This window comes from Aphelocoma coerulescens, chromosome 27 (assembly GCF_041296385.1).
Source record: "Aphelocoma coerulescens isolate FSJ_1873_10779 chromosome 27, UR_Acoe_1.0, whole genome shotgun sequence".
Lineage (NCBI taxonomy): Eukaryota > Metazoa > Chordata > Aves > Passeriformes > Corvidae > Aphelocoma > Aphelocoma coerulescens.
The window spans coordinates 3,004,386-3,031,014 of NC_091040.1; the positions used below are offsets into that span (position 1 = coordinate 3,004,386).

The 26,629-nt window shown below is 54.6% G+C and overlaps 3 protein-coding genes across 3 annotated transcripts in view; 1 reads left to right on the plus strand and 2 right to left on the minus strand.

Moving 5' to 3' along the window:
- Positions 1–40: 40 nt before the first annotated feature.
- DNAJC7 (DnaJ heat shock protein family (Hsp40) member C7) lies at positions 41–16,146 on the minus strand. The gene is made up of 14 exons (XM_068996799.1): positions 15,908–16,146; positions 8,272–8,360; positions 7,904–8,028; positions 7,704–7,817; positions 7,322–7,396; positions 5,706–5,824; positions 5,232–5,385; positions 4,301–4,465; positions 3,195–3,286; positions 2,062–2,135; positions 1,576–1,722; positions 1,223–1,375; positions 648–710; positions 41–337 (listed from the first exon to the last, which is right to left on the minus strand). The coding sequence occupies exons 1-14, from the start codon at positions 16,144–16,146 to the stop codon at positions 300–302; spliced, it is 1,647 nt and encodes a 548-aa protein (XP_068852900.1). The 3' UTR covers positions 41–299.
- Positions 16,147–16,281: 135 nt separating this feature from the next.
- NKIRAS2 (NFKB inhibitor interacting Ras like 2) lies at positions 16,282–18,515 on the plus strand. Its single transcript, XM_068996226.1, has 3 exons — positions 16,282–16,435; positions 16,678–16,919; positions 17,307–18,515. The coding sequence occupies exons 1-3, from the start codon at positions 16,342–16,344 to the stop codon at positions 17,544–17,546; spliced, it is 576 nt and encodes a 191-aa protein (XP_068852327.1). The 5' UTR covers positions 16,282–16,341; the 3' UTR covers positions 17,547–18,515.
- A 65-nt stretch (positions 18,516–18,580) lies between these two features.
- Positions 18,581–26,629, minus strand: part of ZNF385C (zinc finger protein 385C) — a 59,576-nt gene continuing 51,527 nt past the window's right edge. The window contains 6 exon segments of the mRNA XM_068996225.1: positions 18,581–21,493; positions 21,790–21,903; positions 22,068–22,255; positions 23,746–24,075; positions 24,557–24,728; positions 26,174–26,284. Of these exon segments, the coding sequence (XP_068852326.1) occupies positions 21,269–21,493; positions 21,790–21,903; positions 22,068–22,255; positions 23,746–24,075; positions 24,557–24,728; positions 26,174–26,284 (1,140 nt within the window). The 3' untranslated portion in view covers positions 18,581–21,268.

Below are 26,629 nucleotides of genomic sequence, written 5' to 3' on the forward strand. Positions count from 1 at the left end.
TGCTGAGGGGCAGAAGCAGCTGAAAGCACGGGCCAGCATGGAGGGACCAAAAGATTCAAAGCTTTATTTATTTTTTTTTTTTTTTAATAAAGTTAACAGTAAAACAAAATTCACAAGCCTTCCCCTCCCGAGCTGGTTTCCTCTTCACACACACAACACACAAACAGAGGCTCCAACCCAGAAATGAAACTGCTCTAAGGACAACGAGACGTGATGGAGGAGGAGTCTGGGGCTGTCCGTATTCGAGGTTAAAAGAAGCAGATCAGGTATGTGTGGTTTGATTTGTGTTTGTTTGCTTCTTAGCCAAACTGGAAAAAGAAATTTCCAGGCCCAGAAGCTGAAAAAGAAAATGGAAGATAATCAGGACCTTCCAAATTAGTTTAGTGCAATCCTAAGCAGCACACGGATGGCCAAACCCACACACACCTCCAGAACAGGGAGCCCCTGGGTTTGTGGCTTTTGAACCCAGAAGAACCAGAATCAGCCACCAGCTGATGCTGTGCAGGCAGAACTTTGGAAAAGGTCTTAGATTTATGGAACAGCCAAATGCTCTCCTCAAGCAGCACAGCCACTGGGAGCCCCAGCTGCCCTGCCAGGGGATCTGTGTACTTACGATTCCAAGGCTGGGAGGAGAACACCTCACCTACCTTCGAAGCTGAAGCCCCCTGGCCCGCTGAAGAAGGCCTTGAAGATGTTATTTGGATCAAATTCTACAGGGAAGAGAAGGAATTCATGAGCTGCAGCGAAACAGCCATTACATTCCCACAGTTCAGGAGCTGTCAGCTCACTGAGGGTCCCGAGAGTGTCTGAGAGTGGCCGAGTGGGGGGACACAGGGCTGGCTCCAAGCACATGGGGCCATGTAGTGACCACAAACAGGTAAAGCAGCTGTCACAGAGAGAACCTGCCACGGGGCAGCCCAAGGATCTGGATAAGCAGCATTTAGGGACTCACAATTATACTCTTTAACACATCCTGTGACAGATTTCTGCCTAATGGCAGCTACTGCCCACCAGCTCAACCAAGGACAACACCTGCCAGTATCCCAGCCTGTTCCCAACTAGAAACAGTGCAGCCCTGCCATCCCAACGCTTTCAGGGACCAAACCAAGTCAATTCATGGAATCATTCCCAATGGGAAGCTTGCTTTAGGGGACAAGGTAGACTCTAAAGGGTCTGATCTTGTTAAAGGCTGCCATGGCAGAGTATTGTAAAGAACACTGACCTCCCATGTTCAATCCATCCTCTTCCAAATCCTGCCCACTGTCATAGCGGGCCTTCTTCTTGGGATCAGACAGGATGGTAAAGGCTTCACCAACCTCCTTAAATTTCTTCTCTTCTTCCTTCTGTACTTCTGCACTCGCTCCACTGTGTCGGTCTGGGGATACACAAACAAGCAGGAAAAAGCTTTTAATTTCTAGTGCAAACCGATAATGTTAAACATTCCCAAGCTCCTGTCCCAGAACATGCTCTAGATCTGTGGGGTCAGAGCTGCTATTTGTCCAGAAATTCCCTCTTCCATACACATTTCTGCCTCAGTGATGGCTACACAGGGCACCTAAGGACTGCTGTGGGTACCTGGATGGTGCATTAGTGCTCGTTTCCTGTAAGCCTTCTTGATCTCATCTTCAGAGGCGTTTTTGTCCACCCCCAGGATTTTGTAGTAGTCTTTCCGTTTGCTCTTTTTCAGTTCCACCTGTGCATTCTTTAGGAGCTGCTTGTGTTCTGGAAAGGAGCACAACACCAGAGGGGAGGGGTTACTCCATCCCTTACACTTCAGGCCACTCAAACAACAAGGGGACAGTCAAAACAAGAACCTAAACCAGGCATTCTGAACCCAATGCACTGCCTCAGACACAAGCTGAATTATCATCTCAGCAATCAGTGATGGGAGAGAAAACAGACCAAAGACAGGGATTTCCAGTGCTTCTGAGGGCTTCTCCATATTGTCCTGCTGGGGTATTAGGCTGCAAATCAAAGCATATTGTGGAGAAAAAAGGAACAACAAAAAAACTGCCAGTTCAGGGAAACTTGTGCACACACAGAGAGTGCCCTTGTGCTCACCTTTCGTTTTCTCTGTCTGATAAACCTTCTCGTAGTCTCTTACAGCATCTTCATACTGTTCTGTGTCCATGTAACTGTGGAAAGAAACATTAGTGACCAAGGTGTCCTTCACAGGAACATCAAAAGGGATTCAGTGCAGGCTGTCTGGGTGGATGTGGATTAAGAGAAGTGCTCTGGACTGCAGCAGATCAGACCTCAGAGGAGCCCACAGAGGGCTACTGCTGGGAGCCCTGATAGTTGTGGGAAACCCTGGCACAGGAACCTGCACTCTGGGCTCCAAGGGGACACTGCAACCTTCTTTGGCAGCACAAGTTCTGCTTTAATGACCTGATAATTCCAATATGCAGCTGCAGGAACGGATCCCTGCCAGCTCGAGCTCCAGGAAGCTGGTGCAGGGTCAGAGCTGGCACAGAGCTTCACACTGGCAGTGCTGGTCAGGAGTGACAAGCCTGGCACCTCCGAGGGACACGTGCCTGTCGCCCCCTCAGCCTTACTCACACATTAACTACTCACTGTAATTTAGCAATTACAGAGATGGAAGGTTGGAAAAGTTAGATCTTGGAGGTCTTTTTCAATCTCTTTTCCAACCACTGTAAATTTGCAATTGCAGACATGGAGAGAGAGGCTCTCTGGGACAGAACGTCTTATGTTCATCTATAAACACAGTAAGTCAAGTTTTAGAACAAATTCTCCCTAAATCTTGTTCAGACAAACATCAGGAAGAATTTCTTCACTGAAAGGGTGGTCAGGCATTGAAACTGGGTGCCCAGGGAGGTGGTGGAGTCATCATTCTGGAAGACGTTCAAGGAACAACAGGACATGGCCCATAGTGCTCTGGTCTAGTTGACAAGATGGTGATCGGTCAAAGGTTGGATCCAATGATTTTGGAGGTCTTTTCCAACCCAAATGATTCTATAAATACACCATCAAGAGGCAGTGTTCAATCCAGGCAAGCAGGAGAGACCATAGACAGCTACCCCCATCTCCTCAGCAGCATAAGGAAGAGGAATAAATTCAGGGCCCCCCCTTCCATTCAGTTAAGCTCCAGATTTGTGATGCTGTCCCTCAGAGCTGCCAGGAGGATGCTCCTGCCCACACATGTGCTCAGGTGCCCGATGTCAAGGTGTACTCACCACTGTGCCCTCCTCAGGTAGGCTTTGACGTATGTGTCGTCCAGCTTCACCGCGTTCGTGCAGTCGTCGATTGCTTCTTCAAGTTTCCTAAGCTACAATGTCAGAAAAAAAGTGAGTAAATCCCATACAGAGAACAAATTCTGCACCATGATTTTAGGCAAATGAAAGGTGTGAGGAATCTGGGAAAAGCTCACTGTTTTCTGTGTCTCTGTCTAGGAATTTTTTTCCAATTTCCCCCCAACACTGAGCTTTTGTTCCCTGGGAAAAATAATCAGAAGCTTGGCCAGGGACATGACAGAGGTATGTGGTGCTTCTGTGTAAGAAATGCACTCAAAACCAAGTGTCTTCTTGAAAACAATCCCAATTCCGTGTCCAAAATAATTCCTGGGCAGGAAGATAAACCTAAAAATATTTTAAATAAATCTTTTTCAGGAAAAGCGTTGTTTGTTTTCAGACACAAACAGCCATGTCAGACACCCATTATATGGCCCCCGGCTCATCCCACTTCCCAGGTTTTGGGAACAGCCTGTGTCTCTCGACCAAGTGGGGGTGTCTGGGACAGCAGCATCAACACTGGGACAGCTGAGGAAGAAAAATGCCCAGAGGAGACAGGGTGGGAATTGGGAGCACTGTCACATGACTGGCTGTTTCTCTCGACAGTGCAGGATTAAAATTGAACAGCAAAGCTGAAGAAATGTCGTGGGGCTTTAAATTAGGTCATTTTTTTTTTACATAAAAATCCAAAGCAAGACATGATTTGCAAGAAGAAAAAAAAAAATAAACCTGCTCATTCCTGGGAAGGAAACAAACAGAGAGGGATGCCTTTTGCTGACTAAGATAAGGCTAAAGCACATCCCTCACCTCCCTCCCACTCTGTGCAGCCCAAGTATCTGAGTTTTGTTTCTGCAGGAGTCGACTGCTGGCTGTTGGGAACTGATCCAAGTGTTGTGCAAGCACAAAAACCCTGAAACACTGCCCATGGCCTCAGAGATGCAGCTGCCCAGCAGCCAGGGCAGCCTGTGCTTTCCAGAATAACTGATCTGCAGTTTATCACTGCTGTGGTGAGGGATGTGGTGACAGACACCTGCCGGGTGACCGTCCCTTACCTTTGAATTAACCGTCCCCCTGTTGCAGTAGAGTTTGGCATTTGTTTTGATATTATTTGGGTCTATTCCTAGTGCCTCTGTGTACAGTTCATATGCTAGTTTGTAGTTGCCTTTCTTGAATGCTTTATTCCCATCTTCCTTCTTCGCTTTAAGTGCTTTGGCATTCTGAAAGGAAACACACCTAGGTAAGGACACGAGGTCAGGGGGACCAAGCACTTTGTTCTGCCAGACAAGGACCCTCAGACACAACAGTCCTAATTTGGTTTCAGACATTGCTGCAGGATACAAGTCACAGCCCTGCTCCAGCAGCTGAAAATCTGGAAGCACTAAGGAACAACCAGTGCCGATTCCAGGCGTCCTCCACAGAAAAAAGGGTGCCTAATTTTTAAGAGGAGAACGTGACAGTGCAGTAAATTTACGGATTAAAATAAAAGGACCGGGAGCTCACTTTTTGAGAGTTTTATACATATGAACAGATTTAAAGTCGGTCGAAGAACCACACCAGGGAAGGAGCAACAGGAAGGAACAGTGTTAAATGGAAGTCAGGGTGTTGACGTGGATATTGGACCTGAAAGTTAGGAGTTTCTTTAGAACCAATCTACCTTGTTTTATTGCTCCTGTATATATATGACCAGGGAACAAAAAAGCGTGAAGGGGAGGCTGCTTCAAAGTATCACAGTGTACTGAGAAACAGTTTCTAGGAGCTTGGTTTTATCTGAGGCAGCAGCTGGTTGTCTTTGGGAAGGGCTGGACACACTGCCTGCTCCTGGAGATCTGGGAATGGCAATGCTAAGGGAGGGAGAAGGGATTGATATGGGAATGGCAATGCTGAGGGAAGGAGAAGGGATTGATCTAGCAGAACCAAACGATGTGTTTGGTTTAAAAAAACCCCAGATCCTGGTGATTTTGCAGCCCCATCTCCACCACTTACCCGGCAGGCAAGACAGGCCTTCTCGTGGTCAGGGGCCATCCTGAGGGCCTGCACGAAGAACTGCACGGCCTTCTCGATGCAGTCCTCGTAGTACAGGCACAGCCCACGCACGTACAGCGCGTCGGCATTGGTCGAGTCCATCCGCAGGATATCACTGCAACACAGCAATAGAGGAAATCCTCCCTATTCCCATCTCCTTCTGACCTCCACAAGCACCTTCCTCCACTGAGCTACCCAGTTATTTTAACAAGTCTGTGCTACAAGTAAGCCAAAAAGACAGAAGCCTGCTCAAGCAGCATGGATGCAGCTTCCCAGGAAGATTAATGGGGATAAATTCACACCCTCCCTCCTCATCACAACATGCATTAAGGAATATTCTATTTTATATTCCCTCACTTACTCCAGATGTGAAGCACAGGCAGCAGCCAGGACACGCCAACAGGTGCTCCTCAGCCCCAGCCCTTGGACACTCACCTGGCCACGGACTGTGCCTCAGGGTACCGGCCCAGCAGCGCCAAACACTCAGCCTTGAGGATTTTGAACCGGTGACACGCGGGAGCAAACTCCAAAGCACGATCCATGCAAAACACAACCTGGGGTGGGAGAAACCACAGGCATGAGCACAGCGAAGAGCCAAGGGCCTGGTTTGAACAGCTGCCCCACGCTTGAGATTTGTGTTTGACCAGGAAGGCGAGCGTGCAGACACCCACCTCCACTGCTGCTGGAGATAGATTTCATTAGAAAATTTTCCTCATGTGCAGGTTGTGCCTTTCAAAGGGCTTTGTGTGCCAAGGTCTGAGGCATCTGCCACGCTACTGTGACAGAGCCCCACACAAGACTCAAGGGACACCTGTAGGAGGTCCGTCCCTTTAACTCTTCTAAACTGTAAGCCCTAAAGAAAGGGCCAAGAAGTACAATCCTGCCCCTGTTTCCTGCAGTATAAAGACATGTGGGAGGGACAGAAATTCAATAGACTGAGACAGTTTGGACTGGACAAAACACAAAAAAAGTACAGTGCAAGGGCTGATCTTCCACTGGCCCGACCGCCATGGGCAGGGTGAGCTAATGGGTCTTTTCCATCCCTGCACTCTGGTGGGGACATCTGTGCAAGAACAGGGCATTGTTCCCCAAGGTTCATCTGCTCCTCGGCCCGTGACATCACGGGGCCCTGCTGTGGGAAGCACTGTGCTCCAGAGCCAAGGGCTCCTGGGTGAAGCAGGAGCAGCTCTCCAGAAACAAAGATCACGTTTCATGTTGGCCTCCCCACTGAAGTGGGACTGGGGAAGTGAGGCACAGATGCAGACACCCAGAACGTGCAATACAGGCAGGGCAATTCCTACACGAGAAATTCAGATTGACCACACATCCCATTTGTTCCTCAGAAGAAGGTGATACAAAGCTGGGATTTACCCTTCCAAAATCTTGAGCTTAACCTGAGAGCTCAGCCTTAGACCTGAACAACGAGCTCAGTGTACCACACAATCTCCTCTCTGGGGTAAATCTGAGCCTTACATGCATCCACTGCACAGAAACAGTTGCATGAGAAGTGCTTGGTGCCTTTCAGATTTCATGTTGTCATTTCTTGTTCTATCAGGTCAGTACCAGCTGCATCCTGTTACAACCCTTGGGAAGAAAGATTTGGAAGCTGTAAGGAGAATGCCCCATGCAGATCTGCATTCCTCCTTGTATGACCGTCTCTGGCACACAGCCTGCCTTTTTTTTTTTTTTTCTTTCAAAGAGTTGAGAAAGAAGAATCCTGGATATGCATTTCAGGAGCAAAGTGTGATCAAATGCTGCTGCTGACAAAATCTGTCTCAAACAGCTCATTCATGACTCCACTCACCCTGCAAAGCAAACAGTGACAGAGGGCTTGGCCTGAGCCAGTCACCTCACTTGTCATTTGGTCAGTGCTCAGGGAGCACGAGCTCTGCCACTTTCAAAGCTGACACAGTCCACCAGCCAGCCCTGCTCCAACAGATGTGGCACAGCACCTCCCAAACACCCAGCAAGGAAAGCAGTCACACACCTGCCTGGGCCATGTCAAACACACCAGTTCTTATCTAAGACCACACCAAACAAATTAAACTCACCTTCCTGAAATCCCGTTTCTCAAAATCCACTTCAGCTATTTTTTCATACTCAAGCACAGTCGTGGCATTCTTCAGCTGAAAGACAGAACACACGAGTGCTGCAGGACAGTTTCTGCTCTGAAATGCCACCAAGCAGCCAATCCCTGAATGTCAGAGCCAAAACTACTGCAGACCATGGACCAATAATGCAGATGACATGAATACTTTTGCCAGCATTAAAATCAGTTGGAAATCAAGTGACCGAACTGGGAGCCCAGGAAATTCTACCCTGTGAAAGAGACACAACAGTGGCAGCTGCCTTACACCACTCTCCATTTATCCTTTGTCCAGCTCAGCCTCCTCAGCATCTACTGGGGACAGTTAAATCTGAAGATCCTCTTACCTCCTGCTGTGCCTGAGTATTCTTATGATCCAGTTCTAAAACTCGTTGAAAGCAACGGCTGGCAGCCATGGCATTCCCTAGGGAAAGGTGGCACTTCCCTTCCCGGAGATGGCCCTGGGAACACAGATAAAAGGGAGTTGCAAGAGCTGTAACAGGTGCAGACAAGGTACTGAATGAGGAGCCTGATGTTCTCCACGTACCCGTACAAAGCTGTCATCCAACCTGACCGACTGCTGAGCATCCTCCAGTGCTTCTCGGAACCTCCCCAACATCATGAGTGTAGCAGCTCTGTTCCCATAATAACTGGCATTATTGGGACATGTATCTGGAGACAATGCAAGACTCACTATCAGTATGACGTAGCAGCTGCACAACTTGTGGCATTAAAGAACATTGGCCCTGACTGGCATTATCGATCTGGTGACATTTCCCAAGGTAATTAAAGCAGGCAAGAGGTTTTCATTCAGCACGTGCTGTCAGAAACCCCACTGGTGTGTTTGAAATCAGCAACCAGCTCCAATTTTAGACATGGTATTCAACAAAGATTGATATTATCAGCTGTTCTCACCTATGGCTTTTGTGTAGTAGTTGTACGCTTCGTTGTAGTCTTTCTTGGCATAGTACGCGTTTCCCTGCTCCTTGAATGCTTCTGCTTCTCTGAAAGGAAGCAAAACACCACATTTCAGAGGAACTGAGCACCAGACAGATTGTGACCATGACAAGCATTTGATCCCCAGGCATAACTGTTCAATGCTCCAAATGCTTGTAGCTGGTTCTTGTGAGATCTCCTCAGCACACACCGCCCAGCACACCTCATTTCCTGCTGGCTCCCAGATACTCCAGCACTTTACTCGGGATACTCAGGGATATTTCCTGGCCAAATTTTACAGGGATGCAGCCTAAAGCCACCTTTGAGTCCCCTCAGAGTCCAGCAGAACTCCCTGGTACAGGGTTCACCCAACAGCCCCCTCCTGCGACGTGCTGCACCTCAGAACAAAAGAGACAGCGCTGGCTCTTTCAGGAGTCCCACATACTTACGAGCTAGAGCCAAGAACAATTTCCACGTTCAAAAGACAGCAAAATCAAAGAGAAATATGGGTACAAGCCTGCAACAGAAGCCTGGCACTGCCTTGGCAACAGGTCTAGAAATAGTCCTCACACTCAAGAGCAAGCATTTGCAGAGACAGTTTGGGACATTTAAAAACACACAGCATATGGTTCAAAGCAGCTTCCCTTAAACTCTCGAAAGCAAAGCTTCCCCTGAAGGAAACCAAGCCCCTTCTTTTCCCTCCTCTCCCTTCAGCCTTTCAGCTGCACAGGCCGAGAGGGAGAGCACACCACGGTGATGGAGCAGCGAATGTGAGCAGTGCTCAACAGGCTGACCTGGGAGAGAACAAAGGCAACTGTGTTGGAACAAGTTCCCATGTTTTCAGCCTTGCTCAGGCTGCCATTGGCCGCTCCTACACAACCACCTCATGCAGGGGTTGTTTTCACTGAGCCATCGCAGATTTCCCAGCTGTCAGAACAATGGACACTGGGAGCTGGGAAGTGTGCTCTTCACTTTCAGTTTTAAGTTTTGTTGTGGGCTACACCCCAGCCACGTCCAGCCACAGCCCTGCAGGAGTTTAAAACACTGGGATAAGATGAGATGGGTAAAAACGGTGGCAGAGCAATGGGGTAGCACACACCCACTGCCCCCCAAGAGCCTTGTCCTGGCTCCCAGGTCAGCTCCTCCTGCCCCTGCTCCAGAAAATGATTAACTCACCCATCAGAGATGGGAAACTGCCATCTCTCCTCTGCCCCAGCCCTCCCAGCATCACACCTGAGGCAGGTGCTGTAGCCTGGCTTTTCCTCAGGAGCCAGTACCCACCAGAGCCCCAGGAGCTCTGCACCCTCCCAGCTACACTGATGTACAACAAGGATATGCCTGTGGGATGGATCCATATCACAAGCATCAGGATGCAAACTCTGCATAATTAAAATGTTTCCAAACACAACCACCTTTCTTGAGTATTATGGATCAAATATCTAAATACAGTGGAAAAACTACCGAGCAATTCTGCACGTTTGGAACCTGGGCAGTGAAGACTTTCACTGTTCTCTTGTTTCTGTAATCACAAATAGAAAAGAAAATCACAGATCCTTTGAAAGTTCCTTCCCTCGGGTCTCTGTTGTACAGTGTAAAGAAATGGGTGAACAGTCTTAATGGCAGAATTCACCTGAGCCACCACCACAACCTGTCCAGCACAGCGGGCCGAGTCACAAGTCTTTTAACCATTTTACCTGTCATGTCATGTCATTACCATCTAATAGACACACCTAAAGGCTGTGTGCCAGAGCATCCCATCTGCCACAAACTGCTGGGAAGAGCTGGGAAAATGGGAGGAAAAAACCACAACCTTGGCAAAACCAATTTTCACAAAGCACTGGTACTTTGAGATGCCAGAGAAACACTCCCACACACGGACTACTGTTTTCTACTCTTTTTTAATGGTCTGTTTTCCTTTTAAGCATTTTAATGCAGATCAATGTCACAGTGCCTCAGGTGACACTGGCAGAAAGGAGAGCGCAGGTATTTCTGCTGCTCACATGGCCTAAGGCTTAATGATGAAAATTGTTAAAGCAAATCACCCCCACAGCATGAAGGTAAAGGACCTGCCAGAGCTGTCAGGCTGGGCTCGAGCTCCAGCGCCAGGACAGAAGCAGCTCTGCCCTGTTGTGCCCTGCTGACATACAGAGCACACAGCCCTTGTTTACCACGGCTCTGGCTCCAACAAGGAGAACTGCAGCCCCTGATCTCACTGGGGATTGTTTCACCCCAACAGATGCTGCGGCCTGAATGAGCTCATTCTGCCTCCCGCGCTGCTGGGGCCTGCGCTCCCCACTTGCTACTTTTGACACCAAAGAAGAATCGTGCTTTGCTAAAAATACGCCCCCGGCTGAATGGGTGGCTTTGTGACAGGGTCGGTGTCTTCGCAGGGCTGCTCCATGCTGGACACAGAAACGGAGAAGAGCTGCACCAAGGAGCTGGGGAAGAAGCTTGTCTTTCATCACTCACATGCACCACAGGCACAGGAGGGGCTGGTGGGAGTGACTCTCCTTGCAAGCGAGGCAATTATTTTTTTCTCTTTTATGGTATTTCTCAGCATCTCTAATACTTGAAGCACTTTGGTCCCTGCCTCCCCAGAGAACCTGCCACCACAGAATCATCTGGGTTGGAAAAACCCTCCAAGATCTTTGAGTCCAACCTGTGACTGATCACTACCTTGTCAACCAGACCAGAGCACTGAGTGCCACGTCCAGTCGTTCCTTGAACACCTCCAGGGATGGGGACTCCAACTGCTCCCTAGGCAATGCCTGACAACTCTTTGTGTGAAGAAATTCCACCTGACATCCAACCTGAACCTCTTCTGGCGCAGCTTGAGACCAACGAAGACAAGCAGCAGCTCTGTGAGCTGACACTCCCTCGCACACTCAAGCTCTGAGGATGGAGCTCGCTGCCTGCCTGGGGAGAGAGGAACCAGCACAAGGCTCCTTCTCCTCCCCATGCCCTGTGAAAGCTCAGCCCCTGCTCGTTCCCAGCACAGCAGCTCTCGGAGAAGCCATCCCGCGCACAGTGACACAATCCCACGCTTGCCTAACAACTCCTGCCTCCTCCTCAGAGCTTCCACACGCTGCCCCCGCTCAAGTGCCGATCGTGGCTTCCACCTCCCACTTCAGCTCCCAGTGAGACTCCCGCAGACCTATCTCGCAGACACCTGATTTTTTGTCATTGGAACCTCTGGGGATCTGTAATCCAGCAGCTCTTGGTCCAGGTGTGCTGGCACAGCCCCTGGGCAAGGATGTGCCAGTGACAGAAATCCAACACCTAGGCAGGTGGCAGAGTCACTCTCTCCCAGCTCTCCTGACCCTCACTCCCACTTCACTGCCTGCCTCCGTTATGAAACTGTGGCAAAACCCTAAAATAGCCAGGATTTAAGGAAAGCTCCAAAATCCCATCCTGACCAAGCAATCTTTCCAGTTATGCTCTGGCAAAAGCAACACACCTGCCTATTTTGTACAGTTCTTGCAGAGGCTTTTTCTTTAATAGGATATGGTGCCTCTATCAGGCATTTTTGGGGTGAAATCCCACCCAGATTCTCAGCTGTCAGATGTGACTCAGCCGCTGGGGTAAAATAAGTTGGGTGATCTCAATTCAGTTTACAGCAGGCAGATGTCTGGAGCTTAAAATTAGCCATCATGTTTTCCCCTGGACATACAATACTCTCCCCTCCCTTCTTTCAGGGCTTGAAAGAGAAACAAAACACTGTGTGCCAGACAGATACACAGGGTGCACTTTAGAGACCCATCCTCAGGTGAGGTTTGACACTGAGTGAGGATTTAGACATATGGGAATATATATTTACAACTTCCTCATGAGGGGCTGTGCCGAGCTCTTCTCTCTGGTGACCAGTGACCCGAGGGAGCAGCTGGAGCTGGGTGAGGGAGGGTTAGATTGGATTTTAGGAATAGGTTCTTCCCACAGGGGGTGTCTGGGCACTGGGACAGGCTCCCCAGGGCAGTGGTCACACACACTCGTGTGTAACACGCTGCCCTGCCCCAGCTGGGCAGCGCTGACCGCCGAGGGCAGAGCGGAGCAGTTTCCCGGCACATCAGCTCCCCCCAACGCGCTCCCGGCGGGTTCGCTCCGTGCAGCAGCACAGACACCACGGCAGCGACTCAACAAAACCCCCAGCCCGGGAAATCCCAGTCTGGACATGCAAATATCTACATGGATGGGCGAAGGACTCACCCGTGGAAATGGAACAAAGGGCTGCCTCCAGCCTCTCCAAGAGCAGAGCTGAACCTGAACCCACAAGGTGCTCAAACCCCCAGAACATTCCCCATACCCAAGGGCAAACTCGTGGAAGACCAAAAGAGCCGTAAGAACCGAAATATGCCACAAGAAATGCAAGAACTGACCCAAACCTTCCCTGCAGCCACGAGCGAGAACAGCAGCCGAGCCCCAACTTTAATTGTGCAGTTATGTAATTCCCGGAGCTCGGAATTAACCTAATTCCCAGCAATGGCCCCATCATGCCTGGCAGGGCCACAGCGTAACTTTTGTGAAAACCTATGGAAGGGTCTAGAATCAGCCTGAGACCGCTTTTTTGAAGGAAGCAATTCCTTTTGAACGAAGGAAGCCAGCCAGCTTAAGAATTCCATGGGAAAAACAACTGCATCTACATTATGATTCACCTCAAAAAAGCACATTTCACGTTAAGGAAATAGGCTGAAACTGTAGCTATGGATCACCTTTTCCAACTGGATAAAGCAACTGCCTAAGTTAGATACTGAAATACTCTGCAGACGCATGGGGAAGCAAACAACTACACGAGTACCTTCTGCTGCTTCTGGTATGATCATAAGATCATAAAATAATTCCAGATAAGTAAAATGGGCTGGTTTATCACCTGGGAAACCCAACTGCCCATCTACAGGCAGAACAGGAACAGCAGAGCCTTCTCCAGGTCATCCCAGAATGACCTGGTGCTCCTCAGACGACTCGCCCCCTCCTGCTAGTGCTGCCCCGAAATCTGGTGAGAACAACATCTGGAGGAGCCTCACTGAGATGCACCTCATTTCATGCACTGGAAAAGCCTCTTGGTGCTCACCAACACCTGACAACCTCCACGTAACACCTGCAGACCTGACCAGTGAGTGACCCACAGACTGGCCAGGCCTGGAACCTCCGGGGCTCTGTGTGGGCCACTCCGTGCTCATCACTTTGCTGCGGGAAATGACAATGCCCCACAGAGACACCAACACATCCCAAGTCTGCAGCAGGGGCTCTGCAATCTCCTAACAGTATTTTCCCAACAGCTGGAGGTATTTCTTTTTAAGAGGCTTCCACATGCTCCAGTGCTGAAGAAGGAGGAGAAAGATTCAGCCTGGAGCATGCATGGGAGCCAGAACCCAAAGCTGCCAGGAAGATGACAAGGAAATTCTCCCTGGCAAAACTCCAGGGGCCCAAGCTCATAGAGCAGCTGGGAGCAGGGAAAAACTGTTCCCATGGGTGAGAAACCTTTAAAATTAATGAAGAAAAAAGTGAGTTTTTGGGGGTGGCTCAGTCCTGCTCATCAGCTGCTCTGTACTGGTGCACCAATGGATAAAATTAACACAATTACATCAATGCTTTCCGTCTGGACCCCAACAATCCATGAGGCAGCAGCGGACAATAATTATCCTCTGACCACACTCCATTCCTGTGCCCTGGACAGCCTGGGAGCCCCTGGCATGTTTGCAGCTGCTTCAGGGCGTTAGTTACAGCCATTCTGAAATGCAGATCTCCCCTTTTGCTCATTTTCTAACTTTCCAGTTTTACTAAGTCATGAAGAACAGAATCGTGCATTTGGACAAAGGTGAGTCCTTGAGCAAATATTCTGCTGTACTGTAATCTCTAAATGGAAACACAGAACATAGAACCCTAGTTGCTGAGTTATCATAAGGATTCTGAAAAGGTTTTCTCTTATTTTTGCTGATTTTTACGTAAGTGAGCGCAGACACATCCCGAAGGCTGCACCAAATCAGTGTGTCCTGTGCAGAGCTCACCCAGCCCTCACCTGGCCCGGGATGTTCCACAAGCATCTGACTGACAACTTCTGAGGCTCCAACGCCACTCCCCAATACAGCAATTATTGCTCTGATTTCCATGAGAACAACTGAGCTACCATAGCGAAAAAGGAAGGGCTGGGGTAGGAAACAAGTTAATGCACAGGACTGCAAAGAAAGGGGGGTGTGCAGGGTCGGCTCCTCAGGGAATCAGCTCCTGCCCATATGGGTTCATTTTATCAAGGAAAAGGTGCAACATCCCCAAAAGAACACAAACAGGAAAGATTGTGAAGGCACCTAAAGCGGTGCCTGGCACAGCCTCAGGACGGAAGGAAGGAGCTGGAGGTCACTACCTGCAGACACCTGCGCCTTCAGCCAGGGTTTTACCTCTGGGAATTTTTACCATTTCAAACACCACATTTCGCTTGCCCAGCAGGCAGGAATGATGTGCCCGCACAGGCCTGTCCCAGCCTCACAGGCTGGGCGATCCCAGTGCTCTGTGAGCCCTAAGTGCCTCTTCAGCCGCTCCTCCTTTCCTGCTCAGCAGGACCTCCCCAGGGAGCTGCTCCTCAGGCCTCAGCTCCACAGAATCCCTTGGGTCATCCATGGGAGTGTGAAACCACCATTCCTCAGAGGCCACTTTTGGTTTTGTTTCCTCTTCTTCATTCCACTGAATCATCTTCCATAGCAAATGTCTCCACTCCTACAGGAACAGCTCCTTCCTTCCAGCTCCCTGGGAGACGAACCCAGCGCCTGCCACTATGGAAAGCCAGTGGAGTTTCCTGGACAGGGACCTTCCCACCTCTCTGCCCACAGTGCTCCAGTTCACTCACTCCTGGGAACAAAACGTGCGGGAAAGGTCGGGATCCCACCTCTCCCTGCTCCAGGTGACACTGGCAGCTTCCCCGGGCACTGTGCACCAGAGCACTGCACAGACAAACCAGGAGCTCCCGGATGATGGAGCATTCCCGGAGCAGGGCTCTGCCCGAGGCGTTTTTTCCCCGTTATCCGCAGCAAGGAACGACAGAGTGAAACCCACTGTGGGCAGGTTTCAAACGGACCAGGGGAACGGGGTGATGCAGCAGCAAAGGGTTCAGGAGTTTGAAGCCTCCTCTTCCCACGCGTTTAATCCTTCCCTCCGCAGCGAGGAGGAGGAGGACGCGCTCCCCCGACACCGCTGAAGGTGTGTGGCCTCGGGACACAGGGTGTGAACTGTATTTCTGGGCCACGCCGGTAGCGGGTAGATGCTCTAATCCCGGTGCGCACGGAGGCCGCGGGAGCTCACTGGGACACACCGGCCCCGCACCGCAAACCCAGCAGCTCCCGGGCCCTGCCGCGTGCGGCCCGTGGCTGTCACCGCCCGCCGGGCCCCGCTGCGGAGCCCCCGGGGCGCCGCCGCTCCCGGCCGGCCGGGAGAGAGGACTTTGCCGGCGGGGTCCGCCCGTGCAAGGACCGGCCGAAGTTCCCCGGGAGCGCTCCCGGCCCTGCCGAGCACCTGCGGCCGCCCTGCACCGCGGCCCCGGGCCCTGCGGCGCTCGCAGCCTCGCCGGGCCGCGGCCCGCCCACCGGGAGGGACAGGGGCCGTCCTCTCCCCGCCCGGGCCGCCGCTCTACCTGCGCGCCTCCTCGTCGCTGTCGGTCTCGCCGGGCCCGTCGGGCGCCGCCATGACCACATCGCACTCGGCCTCAGCCGCCGCTGCCGCCGCCGCCGCCGCCATCTTACCGCGCGGGGCTGGGCCGGACCGGGGCGGGACGAGGCGGGGCGAGCGCCGGAACGGGCGGGGCCTCCGCCGGTGGGGCGGGGCGGGGCCCGACCGGCAGGGGGCGCCCGCGGAGGGGCCCGGCGGCGGCATCGGGCGGGGCCGGTACCGGGAAGGGGCGGGGCTGGACAGGACAAGGGGCGGGGCTTATGGAGACCACGCCCCCTCCCACCGCAGGGCGGTGCCGGGCCCCGCGGTCCGCCCGCCCGCAGGGGGGCGCTGTGGTCCCGCCGCGCCACTCCCGCCGCCGCTGGTGAGGCTCGGCCGCCGCTGCCCCGGTGAGGCGGGATGGGCAAGAGCTGCAAGGTGGTGGTGTGCGGGCAGGCCTCGGTCGGGAAAACCTCCATCCTGGAGCAGCTGCTGTACGGGAACCATGTGGTCGGTGAGTGCGGGGCCGGGCGGAGGCCGCTCCGAGGTGGCGGCCCCGGGTGTAGCGGGCAGTTCCGGCCCTGGGCAGTGCTGGCTCTGGGGATCCCCCTGGGCCGGGCTGTCCCTGGTCACCCCCTGAACACACCGGCGGTGGGCAAGGATGGCACAGCGCGCCTGGCGGGACAGCTCCGCGGGCTGTGCCAGAGCCAGACCCCCGGGCAGGGTCCCCACGTGTCCCCTGCCCACCCCCGTCAGGCTCGGAGATGATCGAGACCCAGGAGGACATTTACGTGGGCTCCATCGAGACGGACCGGGGCGTGCGGGAGCAGGTGCGCTTCTACGACACGCGGGGGCTGCGGGACGGGCTGGAGCTGCCCAAGCACTGCTTCTCCTGCACCGACGGCTACGTGCTGGTCTACAGCACCGACAGCAAGGAGTCCTTCAAGCGTGTCGAGCTGCTCAAGAAGGAGATCGACAAGTCCAAGGACAAGAAGGAGGTGAGTCCCCCGGGAGAAGGGGCTGCGGAGTGGGATCTGCTCCCCTGGGGCAGGTTCTCACCTTTCTTTTCTCCAGCCCATCACAAAATGCTGATGGGTCCCTGATCTGTGAGATTCCCAGCAGTAAAAGGCTCTCTCCTGGGATGCCCTCTGAGCCTACAGGTGCTCAAAAGCTCCTTCCAGTTTGGGGCTGGTTTGGGACACACAGTCCCCAGCAGGAGGGGAAGGGAGCACTGGGATCATGGGGTTTCAAAAGGCCTCAATGTGGACAGGGAATCGGGGGCAGGGCTGGGCCTACCACTGAGGGTCTTCATGGCAGAGCCAGCCACCAGCCCTGCAGTGCTGTGGTTGGAACCTTCAGGGGCCCTTCTTGCCCTTTTGGAACAGGTCACTATTGTGGTTTTGGGCAACAAGTGTGACCTGCAGGAGCAGCGCCGGGTGGATCATGATGCAGCCCAGCACTGGGCCAAGGGCGAGAAGGTGAAGCTGTGGGAGGTGTCTGTGGCTGATCGGCGCACGCTGATCGAGCCCTTCATCTACCTGGCCAGCAAGATGACGCAGCCACAGAGCAAGTCTGCGTTTCCCCTGAGCCGCAAGAACAAGGGCAGCGGATCCATGGATGGCTGAGGCTTCTTCCCCTTCCCTTCCATTGCCACCTCCTCTTCCTCACCTTCCTGCTTCCCTCGCACACACCTCCTTCTGAGTCCTGTCTGGTGTCATGGAGCCTGTGGGAAGCAGGTGGCAGGAGGAACAACCATCCCAGGGCTGGGGATGGTCCTGGAGGATGAGAGAGGCAGTAGGACAGGGACCACTCCTCTCCCTGCCCAGCCCCTGCAGCTGTCAGAGGTGCTACAGGAAGATCAGGATTCACTCAGTGACCCCCTCTGCTCTCAGGTGCATGCTGAGGGAGGGGAGCAGAGGCATAGCATACACTGGCTGGAATGTGGGGATCAGCTCCACATCTGGAGGGAACAACTCTCCTCTTTTTCTATTTCCATATAATATGTGGGAAGAGCCTGTTTGCTGGCCCTGCCTCCAGCCAAGCAGCTCTGCTTGCCCTGCCCCAGCTGCCTCTGTGCTGCTGCTCCCTGGCAGGTTGTCCCTTACCCTGGCAGTGTCCACTGCTCCTTTATGCACAGGAATATCCAGGGAATGCCTAGAGCAGGGCAGGTGCTGTTCCTGCGGGCAGGGTGCCCAAATCCACTATTCCAGCCCTCCTTTTCCTGAGTGCAGACTCAGCCATGAGCTTGGAGGAGATGGGACTGTGCTTCACCTGCACACCTGGATCCTTGGAGGAGCTGGGACTTTACTTACCCTGCACACCTCGATCACTGGAGGAGCTGGGACTTTACTTACCCTGCACACCCCAGATGCTTTGGGCTATGGCAGCTTTCACTGCCCACCTGTCACAGTGCTGCCTCCTCTCAGAACCACCATAAGACAAGGCACAGGTGCCCCACTCCTGCCCAGCAACACGCATTCCCTTCAGGTAGTCTGGATGTAGGAAAAGAACTGATGAAAAGCCCCAGTGTGTTTATACTTGTTCCTTTTATTTACTGAGTAACACAATAAAGCGATGAGATTCGATTATCAAAATATTTCCTTTTTTTTTTTTTTCCCAACAGTTATAGTACATCAAAAAAATATACAATGAACATTACAGGAGGGTACTGGCCAAGTCCCTAGAGTCTGGATATTCCATTTTGGGTTGTTTTTTTTTTTTTTCTGTTTTTTTGAATCAAACTTCACATCACTCCAAGGTTATTTACAGAGGGGCACACGTTACCGAGCGCTATGGACTATCCCTACTCCTAGTACAGCATGTGCTAAGTCAAAGGCAGTAAATGCTTTGGAGAGCAAGAGGGGATTTGGGGGGATGCCATAACGGGGGTTTCTTACGCAGCTCGTTGCAGTATTATTGTTACTAGAAGGAATGGCTTTCACAGGGTTAAAGTGCCAAGTACAGGAGTGCGTCAGGACTCCACTGGTGAGGGGCAACGGAGCAGCCACGGCTCCAGCACAGGCTTTTTGGAACAATGGAGGGGAACAGGCCCACTGGTGCCACGCGGCTCTGCAAGCTGGAGCCTGGCTGCTCCCAGCTCCCCATGCTCCTGAGGGGCTGGGCACAGGAGGGGACCCATTGTCCAGCTGCTGCAGCCGGACTGGGGGTGACCCCAAGGGCCTGGGAAGGGCACAGTGAGACGGGCAGGGGTGGCTGGAGACACGCTGGCCATGGGCTGCTTGGCACTGGGGAGTGGGGACAGCGTCCCTCCTGTCCCCTGGGGTCCCACCAGCACAGGCTCCTGTCCGCTGGGATGTGGGGTTCCTGCGTGTCCTCTGGGCTGTGGGACAATCTCTCTAACCCTGGCAAAGCTGTTTCTGCTGGGAGCCTTCCTTCCTTCAGCTGTGCTCCAAGCCGCATCTCCCACCACTGCTGCAAGACCTTTCCGTTGTCTCCATGCACAGCTGCTCACTCTTCTCCTGGTGCCCTCTCTGCCATCTCCTTCTTCCCTGGGGAAGGGATGCCCTGAGCAGGTGAATCCATACCCAGGGGCTCACTCACTCTCCTGTCTCTGTGGCAGGAGTGCAGCAGTGGCTCCACGGTTGGTGCTGCCCACAGACCCTGCAGGTGTGTGCTCCCTCCTGCAGCTTTCCTGCCCTTGCCAAGGCTCCAGCCCTGGGAAGCAGATATGTTTCAGCCATCTGAGTCACCCATTCACCTTCCCATTCACCTCCCCGTGCCAGGACCCATCCTGAGCATCAGCGGAGCATGCTGGGCAAAATCCCTCTGAAATCCAGGCGCTGCTTACGGCCAAGACGTCAGATATGTGTGCTTGTGCGTGTGGATTCCAAGGTGCACACACCAGCCTGCCTCTTCCCGAGGGCTGGAAGGAAATGGGAGTCACAGCAGAGATCTGAACCAGCACCCTGGGCCGGGGACGGGACAGAGCTCAGTGTTGCGTTGGTTCTTCTGCTCCCACCACTGCTCCGGCTGCATGGATGCATCAGCACCAAAGGGAATCGCAGGCAGCCAGTGCGGCGGGTGAGCTGCCCCCCTGGATTGCATAGATCGGGGTGGGGTGTTCCTCCAGCGAAAGGTCCGTTTGGGATGCAACTCTCTCTATGTACAGCAGCGTGCTGGGCACCCAGAGCGCCGCGGTGACAGTCCCAGACAGGTCGTGGTTGGGCTGTCTGAGCACAGTGAAACGCAGAGCTATGGCCTCGGGGTCCCTCCAGAGCCCGGCATTCCGCAGGCCGTGGGTGCACCTGCCACCTGATTGTCCAGGCTGCTGGGGACACCTTTGTTTTCGGGAATCATCACTAACTCCCTGGAAGCTCCTAACAGGGATGGGATTGGAGGGCCAGGCATGGCAGGTGAGCAGCAGCGTTGCCTTTCACTGGAGAACTGAAAGTGCTTTAGGGACATTCACTCAGCCTCACAGCATCTTCCGGGAGGTAGGGGCAGGGCTGTCCCCGCGGTGGGACAGAGACAAGGACAGGTGCCAAGCACAGGGTCACCTCCTCGGGGAGCCAGCACCAGACAGCCTGGTGCTCCCAGCCTTGCTGGACATGAGTGGGGCCCAGCTTGGCCACATGCCCGTCGTGTGCTTCTAGGGCCAGGGCCCGTGTGCTTTGGAGGGAGGAGGCGCCGGCCCTGGGGTCAGCTATTGCTCTTGGAGTGAGGATACGGTCGGTGTGGCCGGTGCCCGCCACCGCGGGGGCTCTTTGGCTGGTGGGACGTAGGGTGTTGCGGGGGCAGGGGGCTGGTGGGTGGCACAGAAACCCCCTGCCAGCACAGGTAGGTGCAGGGCTGGCAAGGGCACAGCCAGCCCAGGCTGAGAGAGAAACTGCCAGCTTCCCACTTGTGCTGGGGTTGTTCCTCCCAGTAAGAGCTGGGCTGAGATTCCCCTCGCAGTTCCCTTCCCACTGGGCTGGCAGGGACCAGAGGGATGCTCCTTCTCCCAGGGACCAGCCAGCTCCTCTCCTTCCAGTCTGGTAACTGGGAGGGCGATGAAGAAGCAGCCAGCAGGCCAAGGACAGGCAGGCCCAGGCCATGAGACGGTCCTGATTTGGACATTGTCCTCTTCTGTGCACTGCCTGGCTTCATCTGCCGAGCACGGGGCCAGCACAGGCTGGGAGAGCGGTGAGGATGCATGGTGGGGCTGGCTGGGCTCTGTTGGGGCACCTCTCTCCAGTGGGAGCCCGCTCCAAGCAAAGGAGAAGCCGGGGTTGATGTCTACGACTACGTTTTCCCACCAACCAGGAGAGCAGGTACCAGGAGCGCTGCCCCCAGCGCGCAGCCCCCGCAGCCCAGCCACGGTGGACAGACCCTCGGCGGGCCAGCGGCTCTAGTAGGGTGCGAAGACGATGGGACCCGGCGTGGGGCGGACGTGGGTCGGCGGCGTTCGGAAAAGGGCTGGTCCGAGGATTGGGGCTTGGAAGAGGGTGGTGGCAGCTGCTGGTCGCAAGGCAAGGGGTCCAGGCATGGCGCAGACAGCAGCGGCGGTGAGCGGGCTCGGCAGGAAACGGGTTGCCAGGGTTTTGGTGAGGTGCTTCTGCAAAGCCAGCTTGGACTGCAGGGAGGGAGAAGGAGACACTGTGAGATCGCAGAACAGGTGGAGGCATCACAAGTGCTGCCATTGTGAACGCTACTGCCAAAGCACTCCCAAGTTATCCCCATGCTGGCCTTCCCAGGAAGAGGCTCAAAACCCACCACCACAGCTCACCCTCCCTGAGGGGAGAAGCTGAGCTGTGGTGAGGGAAACCAAGGTTTAAGAGAAGCAGCTCCTGTGACTCACTGCAAGGATGGCTGACGGCGAGCGAGGCTTTGTGAGCAAACCGAGCGAGTGCTGTGCAGGGAGACAGGTACCTTGATAATACTCACTGCGAGGGCAGCATTCTTCTGCAGCTTGTTGTAGGGGCTGTACTTGGGCTTGGGTGGCTTCCCTGCCAGCCTGTCTTTGTGCCGCCGGCTGCTCATGTGCTGGGGAGGAAAATAGCAGGATCACTGGGAGCCAGGACAGCTGGGGCACTGTGCGGCTCAGGTCTGTGGGGATGCCCATCACCCTGCAGGGACCATCAGGTACCCACACCCTGAGTCCCTGCACACCCACACCTGGTGCCCAGGCACTCTCAGGGCATCGTCACCTGCTTGAGCTGGGTCTCGGAGTTCACGTAGATCTCACACACTTGGCAGTGGAACGCCTTGTTCTGGATGTTGATGCTGCCCTTGTTCCCGATCCGCTTGGATTTGTGCCCTGCCCGGGAGAGCAGCTTGCCCCGGCCTCGCCGCAGTTGGGTGCCGTGACCTTCCAGCATCGACTTGTGCTTGGCGCCTGGCGAGAGGGAATACTCAGCAAACCCAGCCCAGCCCTGTGCCAGTAGCACAGCAGCAGGAACAGTGCCCTCCAACAGCACCAGGGGAACCTCACCAACCTGTGCCCAGCAGCACTTGCCAGCAGAGGGGACAGGGAGCTGCCTGGGAGCCCAGGCTTTTGCCAGTGCTGCGCAGCCCATTCCCAAACCCTGCCAAGCTGCACGTCACAGGCAGAGCAGAGATGCTCATCTTCCCAGAGACCCCCCCCTCCATGTGCCAGCTTCGGAGAAGCTGCTATTTTGAGTGTGCGCTGGAGCCTGTCGCCTGTCCCCGGGCGCTAGCACAGTCTGCGGAGCCGGGCACGCATCGCCCACCGTGCTGCAGCATCTGAGCCGTGCCCAAGGTCAGAGGGGAGCCGGCTGTGGAGCCAGGAATAGCTCAGCAGGGTGACAGCAGGTGGCGAAGGAGGAACCCAAGATCCCTACACACCTGGGGACAGGGCGCTCTGTCCTGCCCCTGCCAGCGCCGGGGTGGCAAGGGTGCAAGGGGAGCGAGTAATTTAAGCCCCTGCTAATTCATTCTATTTTTTAAGGCGTGAAGCAAGGAGCTGTGTGACGGCCACGGAGCAGCGCCAGCCCACAAACGTTTGTTTGCTTGTTTGTTCTTTTTCCCCAAATCAGCTCCTGAATTCGTAACTGGAGCTGACAAAAGCAAAAGGACACGTCTGCAGCTAAGCCGCAGCAGTGTCCTGAGCCAACCCTGCACACAGCAGCTGCTGCTGCTGCTGCCCCAGCAGGCAGTGGGGTGGGGGGAACTGGTTCCCAGTACTTGCTGAACTGGGGAGAAAAGGACCTTTAAAGCTGGGGTGCCCAACTTAAGCATCCTCCAGAGAAAGGGGAGAGCCAGGAGTTGGAACTGCAGGGCCCTCAGACCTCATTGGGGACCCCATGGCTGCCATCCCCCACCACCACTCTGGGGGTGGGTCTGGCCACCCCCAGGCTTCAGGGGGACCCTCAGCAGCTCCCACACCTGCCCACCCCAAGGGGCTACCCTGCTCAGCCCGGGAGCCATCATTGGCTATGGAGCTCCACAGCTCGTTGGATTCCCAGGGGTCTTTTTCCACAGGGCCACAAGCCCAAACCACCGAGCTGCTTTGGGAAGGGTTATCCCGGGTTTGGAAGAAACCCTGGCTATCAGCTTCAAGCCAAATGGAATATAAAGCAGCCTCAATCACTTGATTAAAAGTAGCTGGAAATGTCCTTAATCGAGACAAACATTAAGAGTGTTTGACCTTGTGAAAATTCACCCTAGAAGCTGCAGCCCAGGTAAAGCCCCATGGTTTATCTCTGCAGGTCATTTTAATGAAAATTTTTTAATTACAGCAACACTCATTAATGCTCTCTACTTCCTTGCAAGGCTGTTTGGTTATGGGGCATGGCTGGGCTTTGCTCAGAGCCCAGACGAAGTGGCAGGAGGCCCATCCCCCTGTCCCCCCCATAATGCCCTTACCAGTGTTGTGAGCCTCCAGCTGGGACAGGGAGTTGACGGTCACTTTGCATGTGGGACAGTACAGGTGCTGTTTGCTCTTCTTCCCCTCTTTCTCACTCTCAGGGGCTGAGCTGACGCTGCTGCCCGACTCAGCCGCCTGCGCCTCGGCTGCCTGGGCGGACGAGGAGGCCACGCTGGTGGCATCCGAGGTGCCCTCTGACAGCTCAGAGGCCGGCGGGGAGCCCAGCGAGGCAACACTGCCTGGCAGCTCCACGGGTGATTCCTCAGTGCTGGGCACCAGCCCCAGGCTGCTCCCCTCACCCTCTGGCTCCTGTGGGCTACTGGCATCAGCTGGTGGGAGGGGAAGGAAAGGGGGAAAGGGGAAAAGAGAAAGAAATGGGCAGAAAAGGAAAGTTCTGTGTGCCTGAACAGGTTTTCTGGATTTCAGGGAGCACCCCCCGTCTTCCCCAAGACCATCTCAAACAACAACTGCATACATCCATCCCTGCCAAGGGCGGCTCTTCCCGAGGTCTCTCCCATTACAGCTTTTATCTGCAGTGCATGGAAGCTGGACTCAGCACAAAACCCCGGGCAACCTCCAACACTGCCACAGCTCCCACCAGCCCCATCCCTGCATTCGGCAGAGCCCTGGGGGTGTGTGAGACAGACAGGGCTCTCTTTCTCTCCCACATCCATACAAACACCTCCTAGAGACGCCCAATCACAGGGAACACACCCACCGTGCCCCCGCGAGCACCAGAGCTCATTTGTGACCGGTGGCATCTCTGCCACCCCGTCCGCAGCCTCCTCAGCCCCATCCCCCTCCTCGTACCTGTGCTGCCCGGCTCCCCGCTGCCCACGGGGCTGGGGGCCAGGTCAGCTGTGCTGTCCTGGCCGGGGGTCCCCGCTGCAGCCCCCACCACCTTCTGCTTGTTCTTCATGGCCTCAATGGCCTTCAGCCTCCGCGCGTGCTTGTGGCCCTTGTAGTGGGCTTCTGCCTGGTTCTGGGGGGCAGAGACCGGGATGGCCACGTCAGTGCTGTGACCAGGCAGACAGATAGGCATGGGGAGGGCAGGTGATGGGGTCAGTCCTGGTATGTGGCCACTCAGGCGTGTTTCTAGTGCAGCCACCTTTCCTGGTGACATCCACCCCCAGGGCTGGGACCACTGCAGAGGGGTGTTGGGTGTGGGGTGTAGCACAGAACTGTGTCCCACCTCCCTCCAGCCTGCTCTGACACCAACATATTGGGGCCAAGGTATCACTCTCTAAGACACCACCACATTGCTTGGCCGAGATAAGGACCCTGCTCTGATTAAATGCATCAAGTCACTCCTAAAAGCAGCTTTCAGGCAAAATTTATGACTCCAGAAACGTAAAATGAATTGTTGCTGTAAAAATGAAATAAAGAGGTTCATTGGTGGGGAGGACACATCACCCACTGTATCCTAAGGGGTGTCCAACACATGGTTCACGTCCCCAGCTCCTCTCTCTCAGTGATTGCTGGATAATGAAGCGTGACTCTGATGGATTCATGTCTGCTCTGAACTGATAAAAATGGCCACAAAAAAAAAATCCCCCGAACACTGGTGTCCTCCCAACAGGGACAATGCTGCATTGTCCCCCAAAACAACCCCGGTTTGGCAATTTATGGAAAGGAACCCCAGTATGAATCAGACGCTGTACCCCCGAGTAGGACAGATTAATTTGCACAGCATTCCTGGGGGCCAGCTGAGGATTCCCGGGCTCAGCAGAGGGAAGCATCCTATCCCATCCCTTCCCCTCCCTCTCCCTGTGGCTTTCCAAGGGCTGGGAACAGGGGCCAGGGCTGTGACTGGTACGTGGGAAAGCAAAGGGCCAGTCCAAGCGTGGTGCCTCATTAGCAAAGACAATAAACCGCCCCCCGGATAACAGGGCTGGAACAGGGCTGGGTGCAGCCAAAGTAGGTCACAGCCGCTGTGCTGGAACACCCACGGGCTGTGAGGGTCTGGGCCAGCCGGGGGGACCTGGAAGGACATGGGCAGGGATGGGCAGAGTGGGGACGGGGGCTCACAGGGGCACTGGGAGCATGCAGTGGGACTGACTCTCCTGGCACAGCACTTCTAGCCAGGATGCAGCCTGAAACAGGGAAGCAATGCTTCTTCTGAGCTGCTTGGCTGTGGAGCGGAATTATGAAGCCCAGAAGCAGGGAGCTTTGCTGGCAGGGCAGCATCAGCCCCAGGCACTGCAGATCCAGCGTGGCCAGGCTGGGATGGCTCCTCCGCAGGCAGCAGAGCCTGGCCAGGGCGCAGGGCCCGGGGAGGCACGAGCAGCTCCAGCAGCCCACAGCCCCCGTACTGCCGGACACCGGCAGCTCCGGTGGGTGAGACTGGCCCATTGTCGGGGATGGCCCTGACAGGGGCTGGCCCCGTGCCCCCCACTCACTCCCAGCCCCATCTGTGGCCCCACTCACCGCCGAGTTGAAGCGCAGGTGGCAGATGTTGCAGGAGATGAACTGCTTCTTCTTGAGCGGGGCCGGCATGCCAAAGGTGTGGCTGATCACCGCCTTCTGCACCGGGTCCATCTGGAACGGGAGGGAGGGAGGGAGGGCAGAGGGCGGCTGGGTGCTGTGTCCTGATGGCTGCCCCGGCGTGGCACCGTGACCTGGTGACCCCCACGCCTGTCACGCTCCCAAGGAGCCACTGCCAATGCCACAAAGCTCACAGGAGCTCTGTGGCTGGAAGGAGTGAGGGGCTGCATCTGCTGAGGAGCCCTGCGGCCATGGAGGTTCCCCGGCACGGGGCAGCGTGCCGTGTCAACACTGGCTCCTGTCCTGATTAAACCATTCCTGAATCCACCAAATCCACAAGGTCTGAATGTCGGCTGTGGTCTGGCAGAAGGGACGAGACTCAATCTGCTCCAGTGTGTG

Coding starts and splice junctions, on each gene's coding strand:
- NKIRAS2 (XM_068996226.1), top strand. CDS start 16,342: ATGGGCAAGAGCTGCAAGGTGGTGGTGTGCGGGCAGGCCTCGGTCGGG. Junction 16,436..16,677: donor GTACGGGAACCATGTGGTCG/GTGAGTGCGGGG, acceptor CACCCCCGTCAG/GCTCGGAGATGATCGAGACC. Junction 16,920..17,306: donor AGTCCAAGGACAAGAAGGAG/GTGAGTCCCCCG, acceptor CTTTTGGAACAG/GTCACTATTGTGGTTTTGGG.
- DNAJC7 (XM_068996799.1), bottom strand. CDS start 16,146: ATGCCGCCGCCGGGCCCCTCCGCGGGCGCCCCCTGCCGGTCGGGCCCC. Junction 8,361..15,907: donor AGCGACGAGGAGGCGCGCAG/GTAGAGCGGCGG, acceptor GCTTCCTTTCAG/AGAAGCAGAAGCATTCAAGG. Junction 7,818..7,903: donor TGGATGACAGCTTTGTACGG/GTACGTGGAGAA, acceptor CTGTGTTCCCAG/GGCCATCTCCGGGAAGGGAA.